At 56.6% G+C, this 18,747-nt stretch overlaps 1 protein-coding gene across 1 annotated transcript; it reads right to left on the bottom strand.

The window, feature by feature from the left end:
• Nucleotides 1-2,580: 2,580 nt before the first annotated feature.
• EDN2 (endothelin 2) lies at nt 2,581-8,293 on the bottom strand. Its single transcript, XM_060625318.3, has 5 exons — nt 8,042-8,293; nt 7,517-7,673; nt 5,901-6,023; nt 4,834-4,932; nt 2,581-3,256 (listed from the first exon to the last, which is right to left on the bottom strand). Exons 1-5 carry the CDS (start codon nt 8,103-8,105, stop codon nt 3,163-3,165), a joined length of 537 nt encoding a protein of 178 aa, XP_060481301.1. The 5' UTR covers nt 8,106-8,293; the 3' UTR covers nt 2,581-3,162.
• Nucleotides 8,294-18,747: the final 10,454 nt, after the last annotated feature.

Here is an 18,747-nt window from a genome sequence, read left to right as displayed (position 1 = left end):
GAGAGAGAGAGAGAGAGAGAGAGAGAGACTCATTCCTTGGGGTTCTTTCCTGAGTGAGGGGTGTGAGGAGAGGCAGCCCAAGGACAGAAGACCCAGTCTACAGCCTGGGCATATATCAGGCTGCATTGTCTTGAACATGGGAGCAAACTCCCCTCTGCCTCAGCTTCTGTCTGTGCGTGGTACCTGAGTAAATCTGGGTCATTCTGTGCCCCCTTCTGGCCTTTCTCTGCCTGGTGTTCTAGCCAAAAGGAACATAGATTGGACTCAAAAAGCCTTGACAAAACCAGTTAAGTATTTATGGAAAAGACAGAAAAAGGCAGGAAAAGGGGAGATGTTGTCCTATAAAATCCAGACAGACTCCCCAAAATGCTGACATCTTGCTTCCCAGGGTTTCCTTTGACCTGGCAGCCGCCCCTCACAGATTTTCCTCTGCTCCTTCCGCACACTGTCTCACCTTCCCCCATGCTTCTGGGGCCCCAGCTCCCCGCAATGCAGCCTAGTAGCAGGCACAGACTAGAGGCACACAAACTTCTTGCCCTGTGGAGAGAGGTATGACCGAGGAAGGGCACAGTAGGACCCCCCAAAGTGCAGGAGGCCCTCATTCCCCAGGAATCAGGACCCAAGGGACTGCGTTGTCACCTTGCCTTTTCCTGCCTCCTGGGCCTCCTCCCCTCCCTTTAATCATCTCTGTGACTTAATCATTTGAGTTTCTGATCTCTGAACTCTGGCCAGGGCCACAGGGGCCTGTGCCAAGGGCAGGGAATGCCTGCTTCCCCGGGCCTCTGACACACCCTCGGTCAGGATCTCATCATCCTTCTGCCAGGCTTCCATCATACCCGTCATCCTGGGGTTGCCCTACTCAGCTGCCCAGCCTGGCCACTGGCTATTGGCTTTGGGTCTCCCAGGAGGCAGGGAGCCATTTTGCATGGAATGCTGGGCTGCCAGGGAGGGAGAGTCTTCTGACATCAGGCTCTGCTGAGATTTGAGAGGTGTTCCCTGCTCCTGGGCTCCCTTACCCCAAGCCTCACCACCTAGGATGCACCGTGGACCTCCGAGGGCAGGGGGTGGGGTGGGGTGGTGAACTTGCTTCCCCATTCACTGGGCTCCAGCCACATAGGGGTCCTCTGTGGGAACCTCCTTTGTCACTCTTACTGCCATAGCTTCTGCCTGTTCCCTCTGTCTGGAGTTCCTTCCTGCATTTTTCTATTTATTTGAGTCTTACTCATCTTTGGAGGCTACAGGAGTAGCCCCTTTGTCCAGGATTCTTTCTCTGACCACCCCTTGTCACCCCAGCTGCCCCACCTTCGGTCCTCCAGCTCTGGGGCTGTTCTCATTACAAAATCCCTTTGATGACCCTGACAAGCAGTCTCTGCCTCCTATCACGCCCCGGGGGCTGAGCCCAGCAGTCTGTTCAGTGTTCCTACCTGCCCTACAAGGTTGGGACTATCGCTTCTCACTTTATAGATTGAAAAACACTGAGGCCCAGAAAGAGATTTGTTTCGGGTCACACTGCAGTGCTGACCCACGAATTCCACCAATAATATTTATGAAATGCAGACATACATTTGTACCGTAGACTCTGGGTTCAAATCCCGATACCACCACTTACTCACTGTGTGACCTTGGGCCAGTCAGTTGCCTTCTCTGTGCCTCAATTTTGTCACCTTTAAAATGGAGATAATAAACGTACCTATGTCATGGGGCTGTTGTGAGGAGGAAATGAGTTAATACAGGTAAAGTGCCAGCATACAGTAGGATTTCACTATGTGTCAGCATGTTATCCTTCCACGAAGGGGTCAGGGCTGGCTTCACGGACAAGGCAGGATTAGAGCAGTGTGTAAATAATTATTTTTCAACAGCCAGCTCAGGCCACCTGCCACTCCCAGCACAAGCCAGCCGGGAGAAAAGGGAACAGCTTGTCACAGGAGGATTTGGCAGAAATGGAGGCTGTGGGTCCAGGAACTGCCAGCAGGGGTGATCGTGGCTGCTGGCTATCCCTGGAACTCAGGTGGGCCGCTTCTTGGGCCCTGGCAGCAATCCTAGAGCCTTGGGCTTCTTCAGTCAAGGAAGTGAGCAAGGTCCAAGGAGAGGGATGAGACCGGGGTCAGGCTGTGGCTCCACCATAGCACCCATCACTGGCCACTAGGGCAGTACACAGTCTTGGAACCATCTGGGCCCAGCCCTCACTGGACAGATTGGCTCTGGGCCTCACAACAGTTCCTGGTGGCACAGGGCAGCTGGGGAAGAAGGGGGTCTTGGTATTCTCGTAGCCTCGACTCCTTCCAAACACACTCTTGGGAAAGGCCTGGTCGCAGGGAGTGGCCTGCTGGGAACAGAGGAATCCTAGATGTCAAAGCCACAAATGGCTGTCCAGGCACATGACAGGCAAAAGCCTAGAGAGGGTGGGATAGCAGCCAGAAGTGCCCAGCGGGAGCTTGGGGAGTGGAATGCAGGGCTCCGGCCACCTGCCCCGGACCCCTCCCCTCTCCTTCTTGGGTCCCCCTAACTTCTAAGCAGCCCCATCCTGCAAGGTGCCTCCCACCTCTGCTTCAGCCAAGACAAAACACCAGGGTACCATTTCATGGTTTATTACAAACACAAGTTCGCAGGTAAATAACTGAGTCTAAAAAAATACATTAAAATAAATAAGTGGAATTCTCAAAGTTCTTAGAGCAAATAAGTTATATACAGGCAGGTGAAGCAGAACAGGCCGTTCTCCCCAGGAGTGTCCCGAGGGTATGAGGGTGTGAGGACTCTGGGGAGGCAGAGCTGGAGGGGTCAGACGGGGGCCACCCAGGACGCCAGCCCTTAGGTGGACCCGTCCAGCCTCCAGGGCTGGCTTGGGTCTAGGGTCCACCGCTGCGCATCGATTCTGGCTTGTAGCCAACAGGCAGGAAACCTCTCGGGACGTGGCCTCCAGGTTAGCACATTCCTCATGTGGTTCCTTCCAGCGGCGTGGTGGGGCTGGGGCCGGCGGGGGGACGTGGCTGAAGACTTTCCCCGGGCCGTGTGAGGGCACGAGCTGCCTGGAAGGAAGTTCCCTCACTTGCACGAGGAGGCCAAAGCGTGTGCCATCCCAGCAGGTGGAGTCCCCAGCTCTGGGCTGCCCCTCTCCTCCTGGCTCCACACAGGCTCCTTCCCAGCATTCCTTGGCCACCGGTGCTATCTCTTCCTCCGCCTGGAGTGTGTAGGCCTCAGTTCCCTCACTGCCACCTGTTGTCGCCTAGCAAAGTGGCTCTTGGCTGCAGAAATGTCCCTGGAATCAAGAAGGGTCAATTTAGCATCTCAGGAGATATGGACTGCCCAAGAGCTCCCTGCAAGAGACAGCAGTAGTAGGAACGGGCCCCTTTAATCATAGCTGCTCTGGGGTCAGAGGTCAGCCACAGCTGACCCTGAAAACAAAGTCTGTGCATCAAGGACAGGCCAGATCAGGCCTAGAAGCTTCCCTGCCCACGAGGACTTTGACAAAGCTGACGTCCAACATCAAATACTGCTGGAAGGACCAGAGAGCCGAGACCAGTGTATCTCCTGTGACCTGCCTTCCCACGTCCACACCTTTGCTCATGTCGCTCCTTCTAGGCTGTTTACCTTCCCTCCACCCACATTCCACCTACTGAAATTCCCATTCTTCAAGGTCCAGCTCAGGGTAGTTCAACCCAGACAAATACGGGTCCTAGCTTCCCTTTGAACCAGGATGAGGCCCTGGGAAGGACTCTGGCATCCCCCAAGCGGTCTCGTCCTGGCTCAAAGTGTCCCAGACCGGGAGCTAGGAGGCTGGCTTCAGGTCCCAGCTCTGGGAGCTCAGGCAGGTGTGTCAACCTCTCCGAGCCCCTTTCTTGGTCTGTAAAATGAAAATAGGCCTGAGCCAGTGTGAGGATGAGTGTAGGCTGGCAAAGCGAGCTGTTTGCCCACAGGAGGTGCCATATGCACTTGCAGAGTCTAAACCTTGATTTTCTTTTCATCCAAAGATACTTCCGAAGCCTATGCTGCGTCTTCCCCAACCCACCATCCTGCCCTTTCTCCTACGTTTCCTCCTCTCCACCAAGATGGGAGCCCCTGAGGGGCTGAGCTGGGCCCCAGCACCGGCCAGCTCCGAGGAGCCTCAGGGACAGAGGTCGGAATGGTTGACACCTGCAAAAGCTCCCCTGGGGTGCCAGGCCCTGCTCGAGGCGCCCCACATATGTCGATTCATCTACCCTCACAACGATTCCCTAGAGATGGATTGCACTGCTGCCCCTGGAACAAAAATGGGAGCCGGAAGCACAGAAAAGTGAAATGACAAGCTCAAGGTCACAAAGGCTTGTTGGGGACAGAGCTGGCTCAGAAGCTGCTCCGTTAGCCGCCTGTCTACACAGCCAGATGCAGGGTCTCTATTCTCAAGTCAGTTTGGTTGGACGAACATTCGCGGGCACCTCCTGTGCGCCAGGCCTCGAGCTGAGCCACGCGGAGGCGGCCAGGAAGGGGATCCGGTCTGGGACGGCGGGGAGGGGACAGGCTGGGTAGTCGGCCACTCTGGGCCCAGCACGTAGGAGACGCTTCCTTGAGACACAACCTGAATGAACAGTAGAGGACCTTCCACGGCCACAATCCCTCAACTCGCCTGAGAAAGTCCACTGCTAGGCCTGGTGGGAACAAAGGGCACAGCAGGCAAGGTCACAGGCTCTGGAACCAGCCAGATGCCACAGACCCCTGTGCCCTTGGGCAAATGTCTTAACTTCTCTGAGCCTCAGTTCTCTCGGCTGCCCGGTGAGGACCCAGTCGTGCCTCATATGGAGAACAAGGGAAATGTGCAAGGCATACAGGAGGTGCTCAGTCAGTGGGGGCACCGCTCACCTCAGCTGCTGGAGGAGCTCTCCTGCCGACGGCCGTGTCCTGCCAGCCTGGAACACGTCTGGAGGGGGTCCACTGCCTGGGACCACCACGGCTTCAGGCCTGAAGGAACAGCGTTAGGGCCCGAGTGAGGGGCTGTCCAGGGCCCTGAGAACACCTGGCTGTAGGCCCAGCACCCTCCCCCCGCCCCAGCAGATCCATTGTGCACCTGGCCTCCTTCCCTTCCCAGGCGGGGTGGGGACTGAGAAAACTGAGCTACCGGGAATACGTTCTTAGCCTCAGAAAGAGGCAGCTGGGTGCCCGACCTTCCCAGAATCCAGCCACCTGCAGCTGAGCACGGCCTTTTGTAGGGGAAACTGAGGCAGGGGTGGAGCCCCGGTTTGAGTCTCAGAGGAGGAGTTTCTCATAAACCATCGCGGGGATGGGAGGTTCGAGACGGGGCAGCCACTTTCTGCTTTCCCCAAATGCTCCGAGGGGACGAGGGAGGGGACAAAGTCCCCCACCTCTTTAACAGATGGGAAAACTGAGGTGCGGAGAGCGAAGAGGTGTGGCAGAGCACCCCCGCCCGCCCCTTCCTCAGCAATTCCGCGACAACCTTGGGATGGTGCCAGGGCCTCCCAACTCCAGATGTCACTTCTCCGCGGAAACTCCAAAGCCCTCCGAGGCTCCGTCCCAAATCCAAAGCCCCGTGGACTTGGTCAGGCAGACTAAGGCTGAAAGCCCAGCTCTCCTTCTGACTAGCTGTGTGGCCCGATGAGACAAGTCCCCTCCCTTCTCTGGGCCTGGACTGCTTTAGCTAAAACCTGAGAAGAATCCCTCCTGCCCCCGAGTGAGGGTGGGAGCTCTCAGAAGACCCCGGAGCTGGGGACTAGGAGGGACTTGGGGTGACTGGTTCCCCACGGAAAGGGACATGCCCCATGGGCCCAGGGCAGCCTATGGGCCCCCAGGACCTCCCCCCCCCTCCCCCCCCTTATTAGCCACTCTGCTCTCCTGCTGATCTTCCAGACACCCTGCTCTCCAGGTCCAGGCTAGCAGCCACCCTGGCCTCTGCAGCCTGGGTGTGCACTTACTTGGGCCTTCGATGGCAGAAGGTGGCACAGGTGGGGTCCCTGCCACTGGAGCACTCACAGCGCTTTGGCAGGGAGCGGCGCCGGCGTCTTGGCGGATTTCCCAGGCCGTAAGGAGCTGTCTGTCTGTGGGCGGGCAGCCAGCAAGGTAGTGGTGTAGGGTGGAGAGAGAGGAGGAGAGAGGGAGAGGGACAGAGGATGAGATAAACTACGGCCACTGGCAAGCAGAGGCCGTCCGCGGTGCATCCTGGCATGGCCACCCGTGCCACCGGGCTGGAAGCAGAAGGCTGCCAGCCCCTGACCTCGGGAAGCCTCAGTGCATTCTTCTGCCCGGGTGCCAGGTGGTCCCGGACAACGTCCCTCCCCTTTCTGGGCCTCTGCTTGCTCCCCGCCTCTGGCCCTGCTCAGTAAGACTGCCAGCATGGGGAGGATGGGGTGGAACCGTGCTCTCTCCCTAAGTTGGGAAGTGGGGCGTCCCCCCAGCCCAACCCCTCTCATGGCTAGGAGCTCGAGCTGAAGGATGGAGCCTTGCTAGTCCCCCCCAGGAGAGGAGAAAATACCATCTGACAGCAGTAAACACACAGGCTAAGCTGCCCTCACCTGGCCACCACCTGCCTGGAGGGGTGATAAATGTGTCTGAGCGCTTTGACCTAAAAACGGTGTGTGTGTGCATGTGCTTGTGGGTGCATGTGCGTGTGTGAGATCAGGTGGGGTCGGTTTCAGATTGAAAGTCTGGCCAAGGCGGGCTGGGGGCAGGGCAGGGGCCCTGTGGCCGGTTGGACCAGCACCTTCAGGTGCCAGAGCTAATTTTAGACGATGCGGTTGGGGTTGTAATGACTCCAGGTGGACCCGGCACGCAGGGACTGGCAGGGTTCCCGCCCTGAGCAAGTGTTTGGATGCGGATTAGCTCCACACACGCTTACGTGCAGGGCTTCTCTTGCCTTTTGCAATTTGGGGAAGGGAAAAAAAAAAAACACAAACACACACACACACACACACACACACACACACACAGAAACTTCAACTTGAAGTATGCAGTGGCCCGGAGGCAGTGCGGGTGCAGACAGAACAGACAGCACTAGGCTCCCACCCCAGCTCTGCCAGGTGACACAGGGCAGGTTTCTCGTCTTGTCACTGGGGACAACAGCACTACCTGCTTCACGGGGAGGATGAGGGATTCAGGAGCTGATAACATACGAGCAGTGCTCGGCATAGGGTCTGGCACAGCCGAGACACGGGCACTGTCATTACTTGTATTATTCTTGGAAGGTCATGCAGAGGCAGCATGGCATCCATGGGCCTGGGATGGAGCCTCTGTCTACCATGTACTTCCTCCTGTGTAATCCCGGGGAAGGCACCCAACCTCTCTGAGCCTCGGTACCCTGATCTGGAGAATGGAGCCAATACTTTCCTACCGGGCTGCCGTGAGAATTCTCAGGAGCCAGCCCTGGATTACTTAGGCATTCCCCACGTGGGCGTTGGAACGATAACCAGAAACTATTAATATTATTAGCTCAGTGATCCCGTCTGGAGGCCCAGGGAGAGCTGCACTGTGCCAGAGGTTCCCCATCCCCTGCCCCGCGTCTAGCAGCCCCGCCTGGATCCCCGCGGTAGCTCACCCGGGAGTGTTCACCCAGATGATGTCCAGGTGGCAGAAGTAGACACATTCCTTGTCGAGCCAGGAGCTGCAGGAGCAACGTCGAGGCCGCAGGTGGGAGGCTCGGGCGCGGTGTGAGGGTGCTGGTTGGTCCGGAGCAGCAGCCATCTGGCCCTTGCCTGCACGCACAGGAGGGGGACAGAGGTGGACAGGTGGGTCGGGGTGCCCGGCACAGCGGGATAGGGGGACCCGCCGGGCTCCTCCTCTTGCATAATTGAGGAAGTTGGCATTCTCGTTGCTTAGGAGCTCCAGGCCAGCCAGGGGAAGCCCCAGCAGTCCTGGTGGGAAGGGCTGGTGGCTGTCCTGTGCCTGCAGCACCTCTTGACTTGCAGAGCCTCTTGAAGCGGCCACTGCTGCGGGGCCCCCACCCCTGGATGCCCCCCAGCTGGCTTGCGGGTACGGTGCCCCGGGGCAGGAGACACCTGCAAGCAGACCCAGGGTGGGGGCGGGGGGCGCTGCCGCCGCAGGTGAGGCTAGGGCAGCTCACCTTCATGCAGGGCCAGGAGCAGGGCCAGGGCGATGGAGCACCAGGCGGTGGGCATGGCGACCATAGTGGCGGTGGAGCGCACAGGCTGGACCAGAGCAGGGAGCGTGCCTGTTGCCAGCGTCTTGCTGCCAGGCAGAGCCGATAGCTCATTGCCTCAGTGCCCTGGCTGCTTCTTATAACACCAGGCACAGCCCCGCCTCTGCCCGACCAGCCCTGCCCTGCTGCACAGGAGAGCCAGGGACACCGCCTCCTCCCCAGGCGCCTGGCCCGCCCCGGCCTCCGCGGTTGGAGGGGAGGGGGGCAGGGGAGGGCGGAGGCGGGAGGGAAGGCCCCGCTCCTCCCTCTGTGCCTGGAGCACCTCCTGGAGTACCGAAGCGCCCCTGCGGCCCCCAGGGACCTCTCCCAGTCCTGCTGGGCTTCCTCAAGTTATCCCCAAAGTGCTCCGAGTCCCCTTCCTCACTCTCTGTGTGGCTGTCCCATGGGTCTTGCCCAGAGCTAAGAGTTGGGGAGGGGAGGCCCATGAGCAGAACCCTCTCTCTCCTTGGAAGGCACCCTGCCGTCCTGCCTGCTTACTGCCAACAAGGCTGAGGATGCCCTTTCTATTGTGTGGGAGGGGAAAGGGGGTACTCAAGGCTGTGTGGCCTTGGGCAAGTCAGAGCCGTCTCTGGGCCTGCTTTCCTCAGTGAAGGACACAACCCACCCCTGGCCTCTGACCAGCCTAGAGCTGTCTCATCCTTACCTCACCCAGGAAGTGCCCCTCTTCCCTCCTTCCCCATCCCTCCTCCCAGGGCCTGGGGATGGGAGTTCTGGCTCCTTTTCAGGACCTATTGCCCCTGTGGGCCCATATATAAAGCACTCCTTGAAAGGTCTTCAACCTTGGACATGGCAGGGTGCTTGGTTCACCTCGGTGGGTACTCTCTTCACAAAAGGCAAGGCAGGGGCGTCGGCGTGGCTCAGGTCATGATCTTACACTTTGTGAGTTCGAGCCCCGCGTCAGGCTCGCTGCTGTCAGCGCAGAGCCTGCTTGGGATCCTCTGTCCCCTTCTCTCTGACCCTCTGCTCACACTCTCTCTTTCAAAAATAAATCAATAAACATTAAAAAAAAAAAGGCTAGGCAATCAGGGGTGTGCCCCGGGGGCGAGCATTCTGCATCTCAGAAGCCAGGTCTTGCTGGAGACAGAGTGGGGATGCGCCGGTGCTGAGCTAAGCAGCTGGTGGAACTGGCAGTCGTCCTCTGTTCCTGGTCCGGCCTGGCTCAGAGTCCACCTCCTGCAATGTCTTCCAGGGACCCTGTCTCCAGGCACAACAGGAAAAGCCTTCTCATTTCTCGGAACTCCCAGAGCCTTACTCTCCAGCCTGCCTGACTCATGACTTTGGGCTTATCTCTCCAGCAATCTTGAGGTCCAGAACTCCAGAGAACGCGCGGGGCCCGGGAGCCTGCCTGGTACACAGTAGGAGCCCTCTGAGTGAGTGCTCTCTGAGGGAGGGGGGAGTGAATGAATACATGCCTGACTTTGAACCCGCAGAAATTTAGGTCCCCAGGAACCCAGGCTGCTCAAGTTTTAGTTCCTGTGTTCAGCAGCAGTTTTGTCGTTAGATGTCTACGAAGGGGGCAATAGATGACCGCAGAGGAACAGGTGAGCTGGCTTCTTCCTAGGGCAAGACCAGAGCACGTACGTGTGTCTGCGTGTGCCTGTGCCATCCTGGTGCAGAGGGACAGGACCTGAGGATGGAGATAGCCGTCGGAGTTACCTTCCTTCCCCCAGGCTGGGTCAGGTTGCAATGCAAGCAGGAATAAACATTTCTGAGCACCTACTGCGTGCTCAGAGCCTTTTCAACTCCTCTCCATTGTGGCCCTGGGAGGCGGCTGTGACCATCCGGGATCAGCTCCTCTACTGTCCGAGCCGAAATGAAGGCTCAGAGAAGAGCCCTGCCTGGTCCAGTCTGCACAGCGCTGGCACAGAGACTCAGGTCTCAGATCTTGGTCTCCCGGTCTCTCCAGCAAAAAACAGAGACTCCCCACGCAGTGCTCACTGCCCTCCCCTGCAAGGTGCCTCTCTAAGAATTTAGAAGAGTATTTCTGGAATGAGGTGAGCAATACTCCTAGTCATTTCTATTAGGCTCCGAGAGAATATAAATACGAAATCAAGCAGGGTTCGGGTGGGGGCAGGGGGTGGATAGAGAATTCAAACTACTGAACCATGAAGAGAAGAAAGGAGAACAAGCAGGTCAGCAGGGAGCAGGAGGGGGTCTGGGTGGTGAGGAAAACAAACAGGGAATCAGATAAAGACAGGTAGGGAGAGAGGGAGGACAAGGAAGCAGAGCCTAGCGCGAGAGAAAGAACTCGGATTTGAGAAAGTAAAAGAGAAAGACCATTTGGAAGGAGAGTGAAGGTTCCACTGCGTCTAATCTTTACACAAACGCAAAGTGCTGCTCAGGACAATAGGGAACCAGAGGCTCTGAGTCTGGGAAACATAATAGAAGAATTAAACGGACCAGGAGACAGGATCCGTCTCTGGTGTGAAAGGAGGAAGACGACAGGGCAGGGGCCACCGCCTGGGCCTCGTGGGGTCAGTGCAGGGAGCTGTGCCTGGCTCCAGTTCCTCTCCTGCCCTGAGCTGGGCAAACAGGGCTCCTGTGAAATGGAGAGGGCAGGCCCGGAACCTGAGCGAGCTCAGATCCTAGGGGGTGAAAGCGTTCCCGGAACAGCGCTACCCCACCGGCAAGAGTTGGTTTCCAGGTAGAGAAAATTAAGCTGAGTTAAAAATAACCCCAGCCCCAGCCCCATAGCTCTCTAGCCTGGCCCTGACCATCACCTCTGCCCCTCCCAGCTGGCCTGGCTGCATGGTCCCCAGCCCCACTGCTCTGGTCAGCTGCTGCTGCACTGCCCCAACCCGATCTGGCCCGGTTCCCTGCCTGGGCTGGTAAAGCTGCAGGTCTGGGGACAGGGATTCACTAAAGGTGCCCCCCCGCCCCCGCCTCCTGGTCAGGATTTGGAGGGAATCATTTTGTGCACAAAATAATTTGCTCCACTCATGCTTGGTTCTGGCCCAATCCAAGGAGAGATTTGTGGGGAGGGCAGGTTGGCGGAAGAGAGAAGTTGAGGCGTATTTCTGGGTGAGATGCTGTGCCAGAAACTGCCCTCTAGAAATCCTCTCCAGCGTCCACTCCCATTTGCTGGATGAGATAATTGAGGTCCAAGAGGAGCAGTGACTTGCTCAAGACAGTGATGGGGCCGGACATGTTCTCGTGGCTACTCTTCCAGCCCCAGTCTTTCCAGTACACCTGTGAAGCTGCCAGGGGTCCAAGTTGAGCCCCTGGGTCTGTTTGGGAAGGGCTGCTAGGAAGGACCCAGTGGCAGGAGGGCCGGGGGCCTGGGCTAGAGCTAGGCCACCTTCCCGTGCACCCTCAATGCCCCCCAAAGCCCCCTCTAGACCCTCTGGACTAAGAGCAAATATCTTCGGCTGTCCAGCTGCTGAGGCCACCGTGTGGGATAGAGGATGCACAGGGGTGAGGATTAAATGGCGATGTTGTCCAACAGGGAGGCCACGGGCTGCAGCAGGTGCCTGGTGCGTTTGCAGGAACAACAAACTTCTTCCCAGCTCTGCTACGCATCCCGTGTGGCCTTGGGCAAGTCCTGCCCCTTCCTTGGCTTCCCTGGGAAGTGTTTCTGCCTTCTGAGAGGGGTGCTCTCAGCTCTGACAGCCTATGGCATTCAGAACCAACCTGACCAGAGTTTAGAGCTCCCCAGATAGCCCTGTCACCTCTTGCCACCAGCGTGAGACCCCCTGGTCCCTCCCCTCCAGAAAACCAGTTGCTTCCCTGTGGCCACCACCCTGGCCCCACCAGGTTTCAGGAAGTTCTGTGTACGGCCCCCGGTGGAAGAGACACAGCGTCTCGTTTGCAGGCACACACCGTGCAGGCAGTTTAGCAGAGCGAGCCGCTGGGAAGATGGGGCTGGCCAGGGGGAGATGTCTGGAGCCTGCAGGGGATGAGGGGTTGGGGAGGGTTTGGCTCTGGAGCCAGCCCGGGTTGGGGATCTAGGGACTGAGGAGGTTCAGACATTCCCATCATGATTTGCCCCCAAGGCTGCAGGGCAGGGCTGCCCCCATTCAGGCCTGGGGCCACTCAGCCTCGGGGCCTCTTTCTGGTGGGTGGTCTGGGCCACCTGCCATGGGCCACAGTGCACCCCGAGCCAGCAGGGCTGGCCACCACCCACACCATCGTCCCCATGCTGGGTCTCTGCAAGGGCAGTCTCGGCCTTGCAGGACCAGCTCGCCTGGTGTCCACGGCTTCCCTGGGAGGACACCCCCTTCCTCGATCTCCTCCTCCCTCTGCCTCAGCCCATTTGGAGAGATTTATATCTCCCACATAAACCCTACTTTTAAAGGAATAACTCATGTGCCGCGTTTGTTATTAATCTAGGGGTAATCAGGACAGGGTCAGCGAGGCCCGCGGAACCTGCTGGAATTTCAGCCGAAAGCAGTTATTGTTCAGTCAAGGCACCCTCGTCAAGAGGCCCTGTGAGTCCTGACGAACTTTGTGAAATGAGAAAACCAACTCAGGGACTCAGCATCCAGGATGAAAATCTCTGGACTCAAAGTTTCTGAGTTACCTCCAAAGTGCTAAGGGCCCCATTCCCCACTTAGCCTTTTAGGGGTGTGGGGTAAACACACACTTGCTGAGTATTTAATGAATTCCAAGTAAATCCGCGCTAGCTGATTTACATGCATTATCTCCATTAACTGTCACACCATACCTAAGAGGTGGGTACCGCAATTAGTCCCTATTTTGTGAATGAGGAAACTGAGGCTCAGGACTTGCCTAATGTCAGACAGCTAGAAAGTGGCAGAGCCAAGGTTACCAAATGGGTCTGTGTAACTTCAGAGCCTTCACTCTGGACCCTGTGTGCCCTCCACGTGCTTTCCGGGCTTCCAGGACCATAGGGAACTTTCCTGTAGCACCTTTTCTTCGGAGGTCAGCCTCCCTGGGAAGGCAGAGCCCTGTGCAGACTGGGAGAGTGGGAACCCCCAGAGTAGAAGTAGCCTCCCACCTGTGTCTATGGGGGGGCCTCACCCCCATAGTAAAAACAACATATAGCCCATGCCTACAAGGTCTGTCACTGGGGCCTCGTCACAGCTGTCAGACAGACATGGACAGTCCATTCTTATTTCACCAGATACCCACAATAGACCTGGGAGGCAGGTGAGGGTCATAATTCTCACTTTATACATGAGATCTTTCCAGATTCTCACTTTATAGATAAGGAAGTGACTTACTCGGGGTCACACAGTGAATAAGAGGCAAGGTTGGAACTTTCCCCCTTATCCTTTTTTGCTATGGGACCAACAACCTATACCATGCATATCCAATGTCCCTTCATCTACTCATCCATCCAATCTATCCATCCATCTATCCATCCATCCATCCATCCATCCATCCATCATCTAACCTTTCACCGACCCTTCTATCCATACATCTACACAGCCAGTTTCCCGTGCGTCCACCTCTTTAATGACAGATGTGGTTAGAGAGATTAGAAGGGTCAAACCTTGACAAGCTCTGAATAGCACATCACACTTGTCCTGGAGATACTTGGTTATTTCCTGGGGAGAGAGGTGTGCCTCCTCACTGAGCCGATGAGCTCATTGAGACATGGTCTTCTCTGGAATCCCCACCCCAGGGCTTACCACAGGCCTGGACACATGGTTTCTCCCCAACACTTCAGTGAAATGGAACAGATGACCCGGTCCCACCAGACAAAGCTTGTTCTCGCACAGACATCTTTCTGATGAGGGCTATCGAGTCCTCTTCTCCTTTCTGCTTCCATCTTCAGCATGTTCTAATCATGGAGACCTAAGATAATATTTAAGAAAAAAAAATTAGAGAACCATCTCAAGAGGGAAGGGCCCTTGACAAAGCCAAGGTCCAGGTAGGTAGGGGAACAGCTTGCCCGAGGTCACCCCGCCAGCCCTGGATCTGGAAACCCATAGTGCCTGGACTCCTTTCTTTCTGCTAGGCCCCTGCACCCCAACCTTCTCCATCCCACTGCCACCACTAGCCAAGACATGCAGCTGGTAGTTTTTCAGAGTCACACCCACTCTGTTGCCTAGAACCCATGTTTTCCAAGGCGCGCCCAGTGCCCCACCAGGGGGACGCCTTTCCCCTCTGGGAAGGGGTGAGCCTCCAGGAGGTCAGGCCACCAGAAGTACAGTACTCGCTTCTAGAATTAAATGTCAGCTAAAAATAAGTGCCTGGTGCCTCTATCATCAGGGTAGCTTGGTGCCCAGAAGGCAGGCAAATCTTGGGGTTCCCCCTATGATGCCAGGCCGAAATTCCTGAGCAGAGGTGTGCCTGGGATACCTCATTGCCTACAGGCCTTGGCCTTCCTGCCCGGCTCCTGGGAATCCTGAGCCATGAATGACCCAGGAGAGGCACAACTGGGCCCCGGCAGGCAAGAGCGTGGTCAGGAGCTGAAGCCTCTGCCTGGGGCTGGCTCAGGGTGTGGGGGTGAGTCAGAAGCCAGCCCACCTCTGGAACCTCTGTGGCTTGGCAGATCCAGCTGTCAACTTCAAAGCCCTGTGACTCAGGCCCGAGTCCCCTTCCCCCCTCCACCGTCCCGCTATGGACAAATGCCCAGCACCGTGCCAGGATGGAAGTAGGGCAGGACAGGGGCCGGCCAGTCTGAGGCCGGTTCTCTTGCTCACTGGCCATGTGACCTAGGGCACACCACAGCTTAACCTTCCTGAGCATCAGAGGCCACGTCCGTCAAAGGTGTCTTAAGAAGAAAAATCCCACCTCACAGCTACTGGGAGCCTTTATGGCAGAGCAAATGGAAGATTTGGCCTGTTGCCTGACACAGGGGGGCTCTGTTAGCCAGCCTCTATCCCCTTTTTCATTCTGGCCTGCAAGGTGCATGTGGACCTCTTGGTATAGACATGCTCCTGGAAAGGAATGGTGTGTGTGTGCGGGGGGGTGGGGAGTAGGGGGAGGCGGTCAGAGGTCTTACTAGAAATTGTGCTATCTGCATATCATGGGCCAGATCCCCCATGAGTGGCCCCTCTACTACTCTGTGTCACGTTGTCCCTCCAATAGCACTTGGCCACCCTGGCTTGCTCTACTCACATTTGCTTTGGCATACCGAATAATGCCACCCCAGACAAGAAGTGTGTTCAGATTTGGGCCAAAACTGCCTGCCTAGGAAAACCCGGCTTTAGCTGGAAGTCTGTCTGCAGTCAGGACCCAGCCGGGTGTCAGGGTGAAGCAATTCACCAAGCCCAGATGCCCACCCTGGTGTCCTGACTACTTGAGGTTTGACCTTGAACTATCTTTCCTTCTTCATCCCACCAACGACCTGGGTGCCCAAAGCTTTAGCCCACCAGGTCACACGGCTTGTCATTCCCTGGATACACCACAGATTTTCTTGGCTCCTTTCCTCCGTGCAAGCTGGGGCCTCCTAGCGTCCTTTCATTCTTACCTGATTTATTCTGCCCATCCTTACAGACCATCACAAATGTTACCTCCCCCAGGAAGCCTTCCCAAATCTAAGATATGAGATTTAACCATCCTCTGAACACCCATGTGGTTCTCATTCACAGCCATGCTAGGCTATACATTTCTGGCTTTATCCTGTGTCTCCAAGGGCTGGCTGTGGCTAAAGGCTCTGACTCGGTTGTCAGGCTGAGCTAGGTTTGTATCAGAGGCCCACCTCTCATTACATGTGCCCTTTCCTCCTTCTTTGATTCCCGGTCTTCCCATTTATAAAATGGGTATAATCATGGTATTGTGGCTATGGTAGCCATTATGGGTCACACTTAATTTCAGAGCAGAGTCTCAGTCTTGTTCTCACCTTACAACATAACCCTCTAAGGTATGTCAGTGCTTTCATTTTCCAATGAGACTTCGGACTCTGAGGGGTTGGACAGCTTGGCCTGTTATGGTCGGGGTTCAAACTCAGGTCTATCAGACCCCATGGCCTCTGAGGTTTCTCTTCCCTCTGTCTTTACCTATATGACCTCCCCGGCCTCTGTGCCCTCATCCAGACCGTATGCTTGCTCAGTGGATCCTTGTTGAATTGGAAATGGAGAAGTCAGGAACATTGTCCTCCACTGGTCTCAGCCCAGGCTCCCTGGGTCCCCACTTGGGGACCCTCTTGAGCATCATGGGACAAGATAAAGACAAAGGCTCATGGGTTGATGTGGCCCAGCCCAGTGTTTCCTATAGTATGTTCCAAGGAAACATTGGTAGTAGGTGGGACTCCATTGCCAAAGGAGTTTGGGAAACTGGGTTTCTAGCAAGGGTCCCAAGAGCTTCCATTGGGCAGATGAGCTCTGTGATTCCTCCTGAGTGTTGTTTCTGACATAAGAGGTGAGGTGTCCCAGGGTCCAGGGAGGCGGCCAAGAAGGGGCATGGAGCTTTCAGCTGGGTGGCTGCAGGCAAGCCCCTTCTTCTATCTGAGCATTAACTTTGGCCTCCACGAGATGCTGTGCTCTGTGGGTACCTCGGGGGCTATACAGTGTGAGGTCAGCTACAGCCCAGAAAGACCTCTTCAAAGAGCCTTCTGGATGCACCTAGGGAAGTATGGTGAGCAGCTTGCAAAGGGTACTCGGGAGCCTCAGTATCTGGGGAGTGCTTCCCTGGGGTAGCATCAGGGACCATGTATTCTCCATCTCCCCATCAGTCACTGAAACCATCCTGGGCTTCTTAAGCACCTGGCCCTTTAAGAATTAAGCATCGCTACCTTTTACCCATGTAAACATTTACCCACATCCGGTGCCAGGGGTCAGATAATGCACAGAACCTTTATATATGTTATCATCACAGCAGGGGGGATTCTTTTTATTATTTCCAGTTTACAGATGAGGCTGAAAGCAGTGAAGGAGTGGCTTGCACAAGGTCACACAGCCGTTTAAATGTTTAAATCGACATATGTCTGCCTCCCAGCCTGCATTCTTTTTTTTTTTTTTTTTTTGAGAGAGAGGATACAAGTGAGCAAGGGGCAGACAGAGAGAGAGGGAGACAGGGAGAGAGAGAGAGAGAAGCAGCACTCACCCGACGCGGGGCTCGAGCTCACCTGGTACAGGATTCAAATTCATGAACCACAAGATCGTGACCTGAGCTGAAGTCAGATGCTTAACCGACTGTCCTGGTGTATGTGATCCCACACAGAATCGGCATGGGATGCAGCTGATTAATAGTACCTCCTTTTTCAGATGGGGAAACTGAGGTACCTTATCCAAGGTCACCCATTCTAATGAGGAAGGAGCTGGGATTTGAACCCAGGTCAGCCTGAGCCCTTGGTCTGAGCTCTTAACCTCGATTCTAGATTTTCCTGTCAGGGCCAGAGAATCCCCTGAAAGCAGGTCCTGAGGGTCCTGGGGATCGACCTCGGGGTCCGAGTCTGAGGGCAGTAGGAAAGGCCCTCCATGCCGGGCTCTTGGGCCTTTAGCAGCGGGAACTCCGGGAGCTTGGAGGAGAGGAGTAGGCTGTTTATGCAACGAGCCGTGTGCTGGGTGGTGAGGTGAGTGGTGACTCAGGGTGGGAGGCCCTGAGCAGGCGGACAGGGAGTGGGGGCAGCCCAGACCAGGTCGGGCCATTGCTGGGGTCCCCTGGAGGAGGAGGTCTGGGTATGGCAGGGCTGAGTCACAGCAGCGAGATGGGACAGGGAGCTGGGATGGCCAATGACCTCACGCTTTCATCTGAGCCTGGCAAGGAGCCTCGGGCCCAGGCAGGCCTGGTGGGCCCACCCTGGCAGGATGGGCACACGCCCTCTTTGGCCACCCATAGGCAGGGGGTGTCTGTGAGACCAGAGGGTCTCCCTGCATGCTGCCTGAGGAGCCCTGAAACCCTGACAGATTGGGGAAGCAGCTGTGCAGGGCACAGAGTAGGGGTATAAAGGATAGAATCTCACTTCTCTCTCGCTGTGTGACCTGGGCCAAGCAATTCCAGCTCTCTGAGCTTTGCCTACCTCCTGTGTCCTCTGGATTTACGTGAGGGCCTCCAAAGCTGATTCTTGTCCAAACGGATGTCCTGGGGGGTGGAGAGGGACAGAGACAGCCACCCCCAGCCAGGAGCCCACAGAGAATGGAGGGCTGGAGCAAATGCGGCCTGACTGTGCTGACAGACCAACTCACCAGCGTCCCGGCTATTGGCTGTGTGGCTTGGGGTGAAGGCCTTCTGACCTCTACGCCTCAGGTTCCCTATGTGTCAAATAGGCCCCAGGCTCTCAGAAGGATGATGTCACAGGGTTTCTGGAATCTCCTACCACCACCTTTGGCCAGATAATGAGGAGCCGAAGAGTAGGACCCCTCCCTCAGGGGCCCAGAGGCAATGAAGGGACCCCTCTCCCCCCAACCATGCCTGCGTGGAAGACACGCCTGGGAGCTTTGTGAAGCCTGACCCCCACCGGCACTCCCCAAGGCTGGTCCAGAGAGGGTAAGGGGTACCAAGGTCACACAGAAGCCAGCTGAATAGGTCTATCATCCGGGGGGAGGGGGCCTTTATCTCCCCAGATAAGGAACCCAGAATGGCCTCGGATTTGGGTGAATCCTAGGGTGGGGAGGGGCGGGCCAGAGCTGGGCTGGCTCAGGCTGACCATAAAGCCACCACTTTTGCCGGTGCCTCCTCAGCCTGAGTCAGCCAGGGGCTGGGGCTGCCGCTGAGTTCATCGTCCGCCTGCTGCCCAACCTTGGCACCCAAGCCTCAGG

This window comes from Panthera onca, chromosome C1 (assembly GCF_046562875.1).
Source record: "Panthera onca isolate mPanOnc1 chromosome C1, mPanOnc1 haplotype 2, whole genome shotgun sequence".
NCBI lineage: Eukaryota > Metazoa > Chordata > Mammalia > Carnivora > Felidae > Panthera > Panthera onca.
The sequence above is the reverse complement of the archived record's forward strand: the minus strand, read 5'-3'. Positions and strand labels throughout refer to the sequence as shown.

Excerpts from the sequence above, each read along its gene's own strand:
- EDN2 (XM_060625318.3), bottom strand. The coding sequence starts at position 8,105 with ATGGTCGCCATGCCCACCGCCTGGTGCTCCATCGCCCTGGCCCTGCTC. Across the intron at positions 4,933-5,900 it reads TTCTGCCATCGAAGGCCCAA|GCCTGAAGCCGTGGTGGTCC; the intron begins GTAAGTGCACAC and ends CTGTTCCTTCAG. Across the intron at positions 3,257-4,833 it reads GAGCTCCTCCAGCAGCTGAG|GGACATTTCTGCAGCCAAGA; the intron begins GTGAGCGGTGCC and ends TCTTGATTCCAG.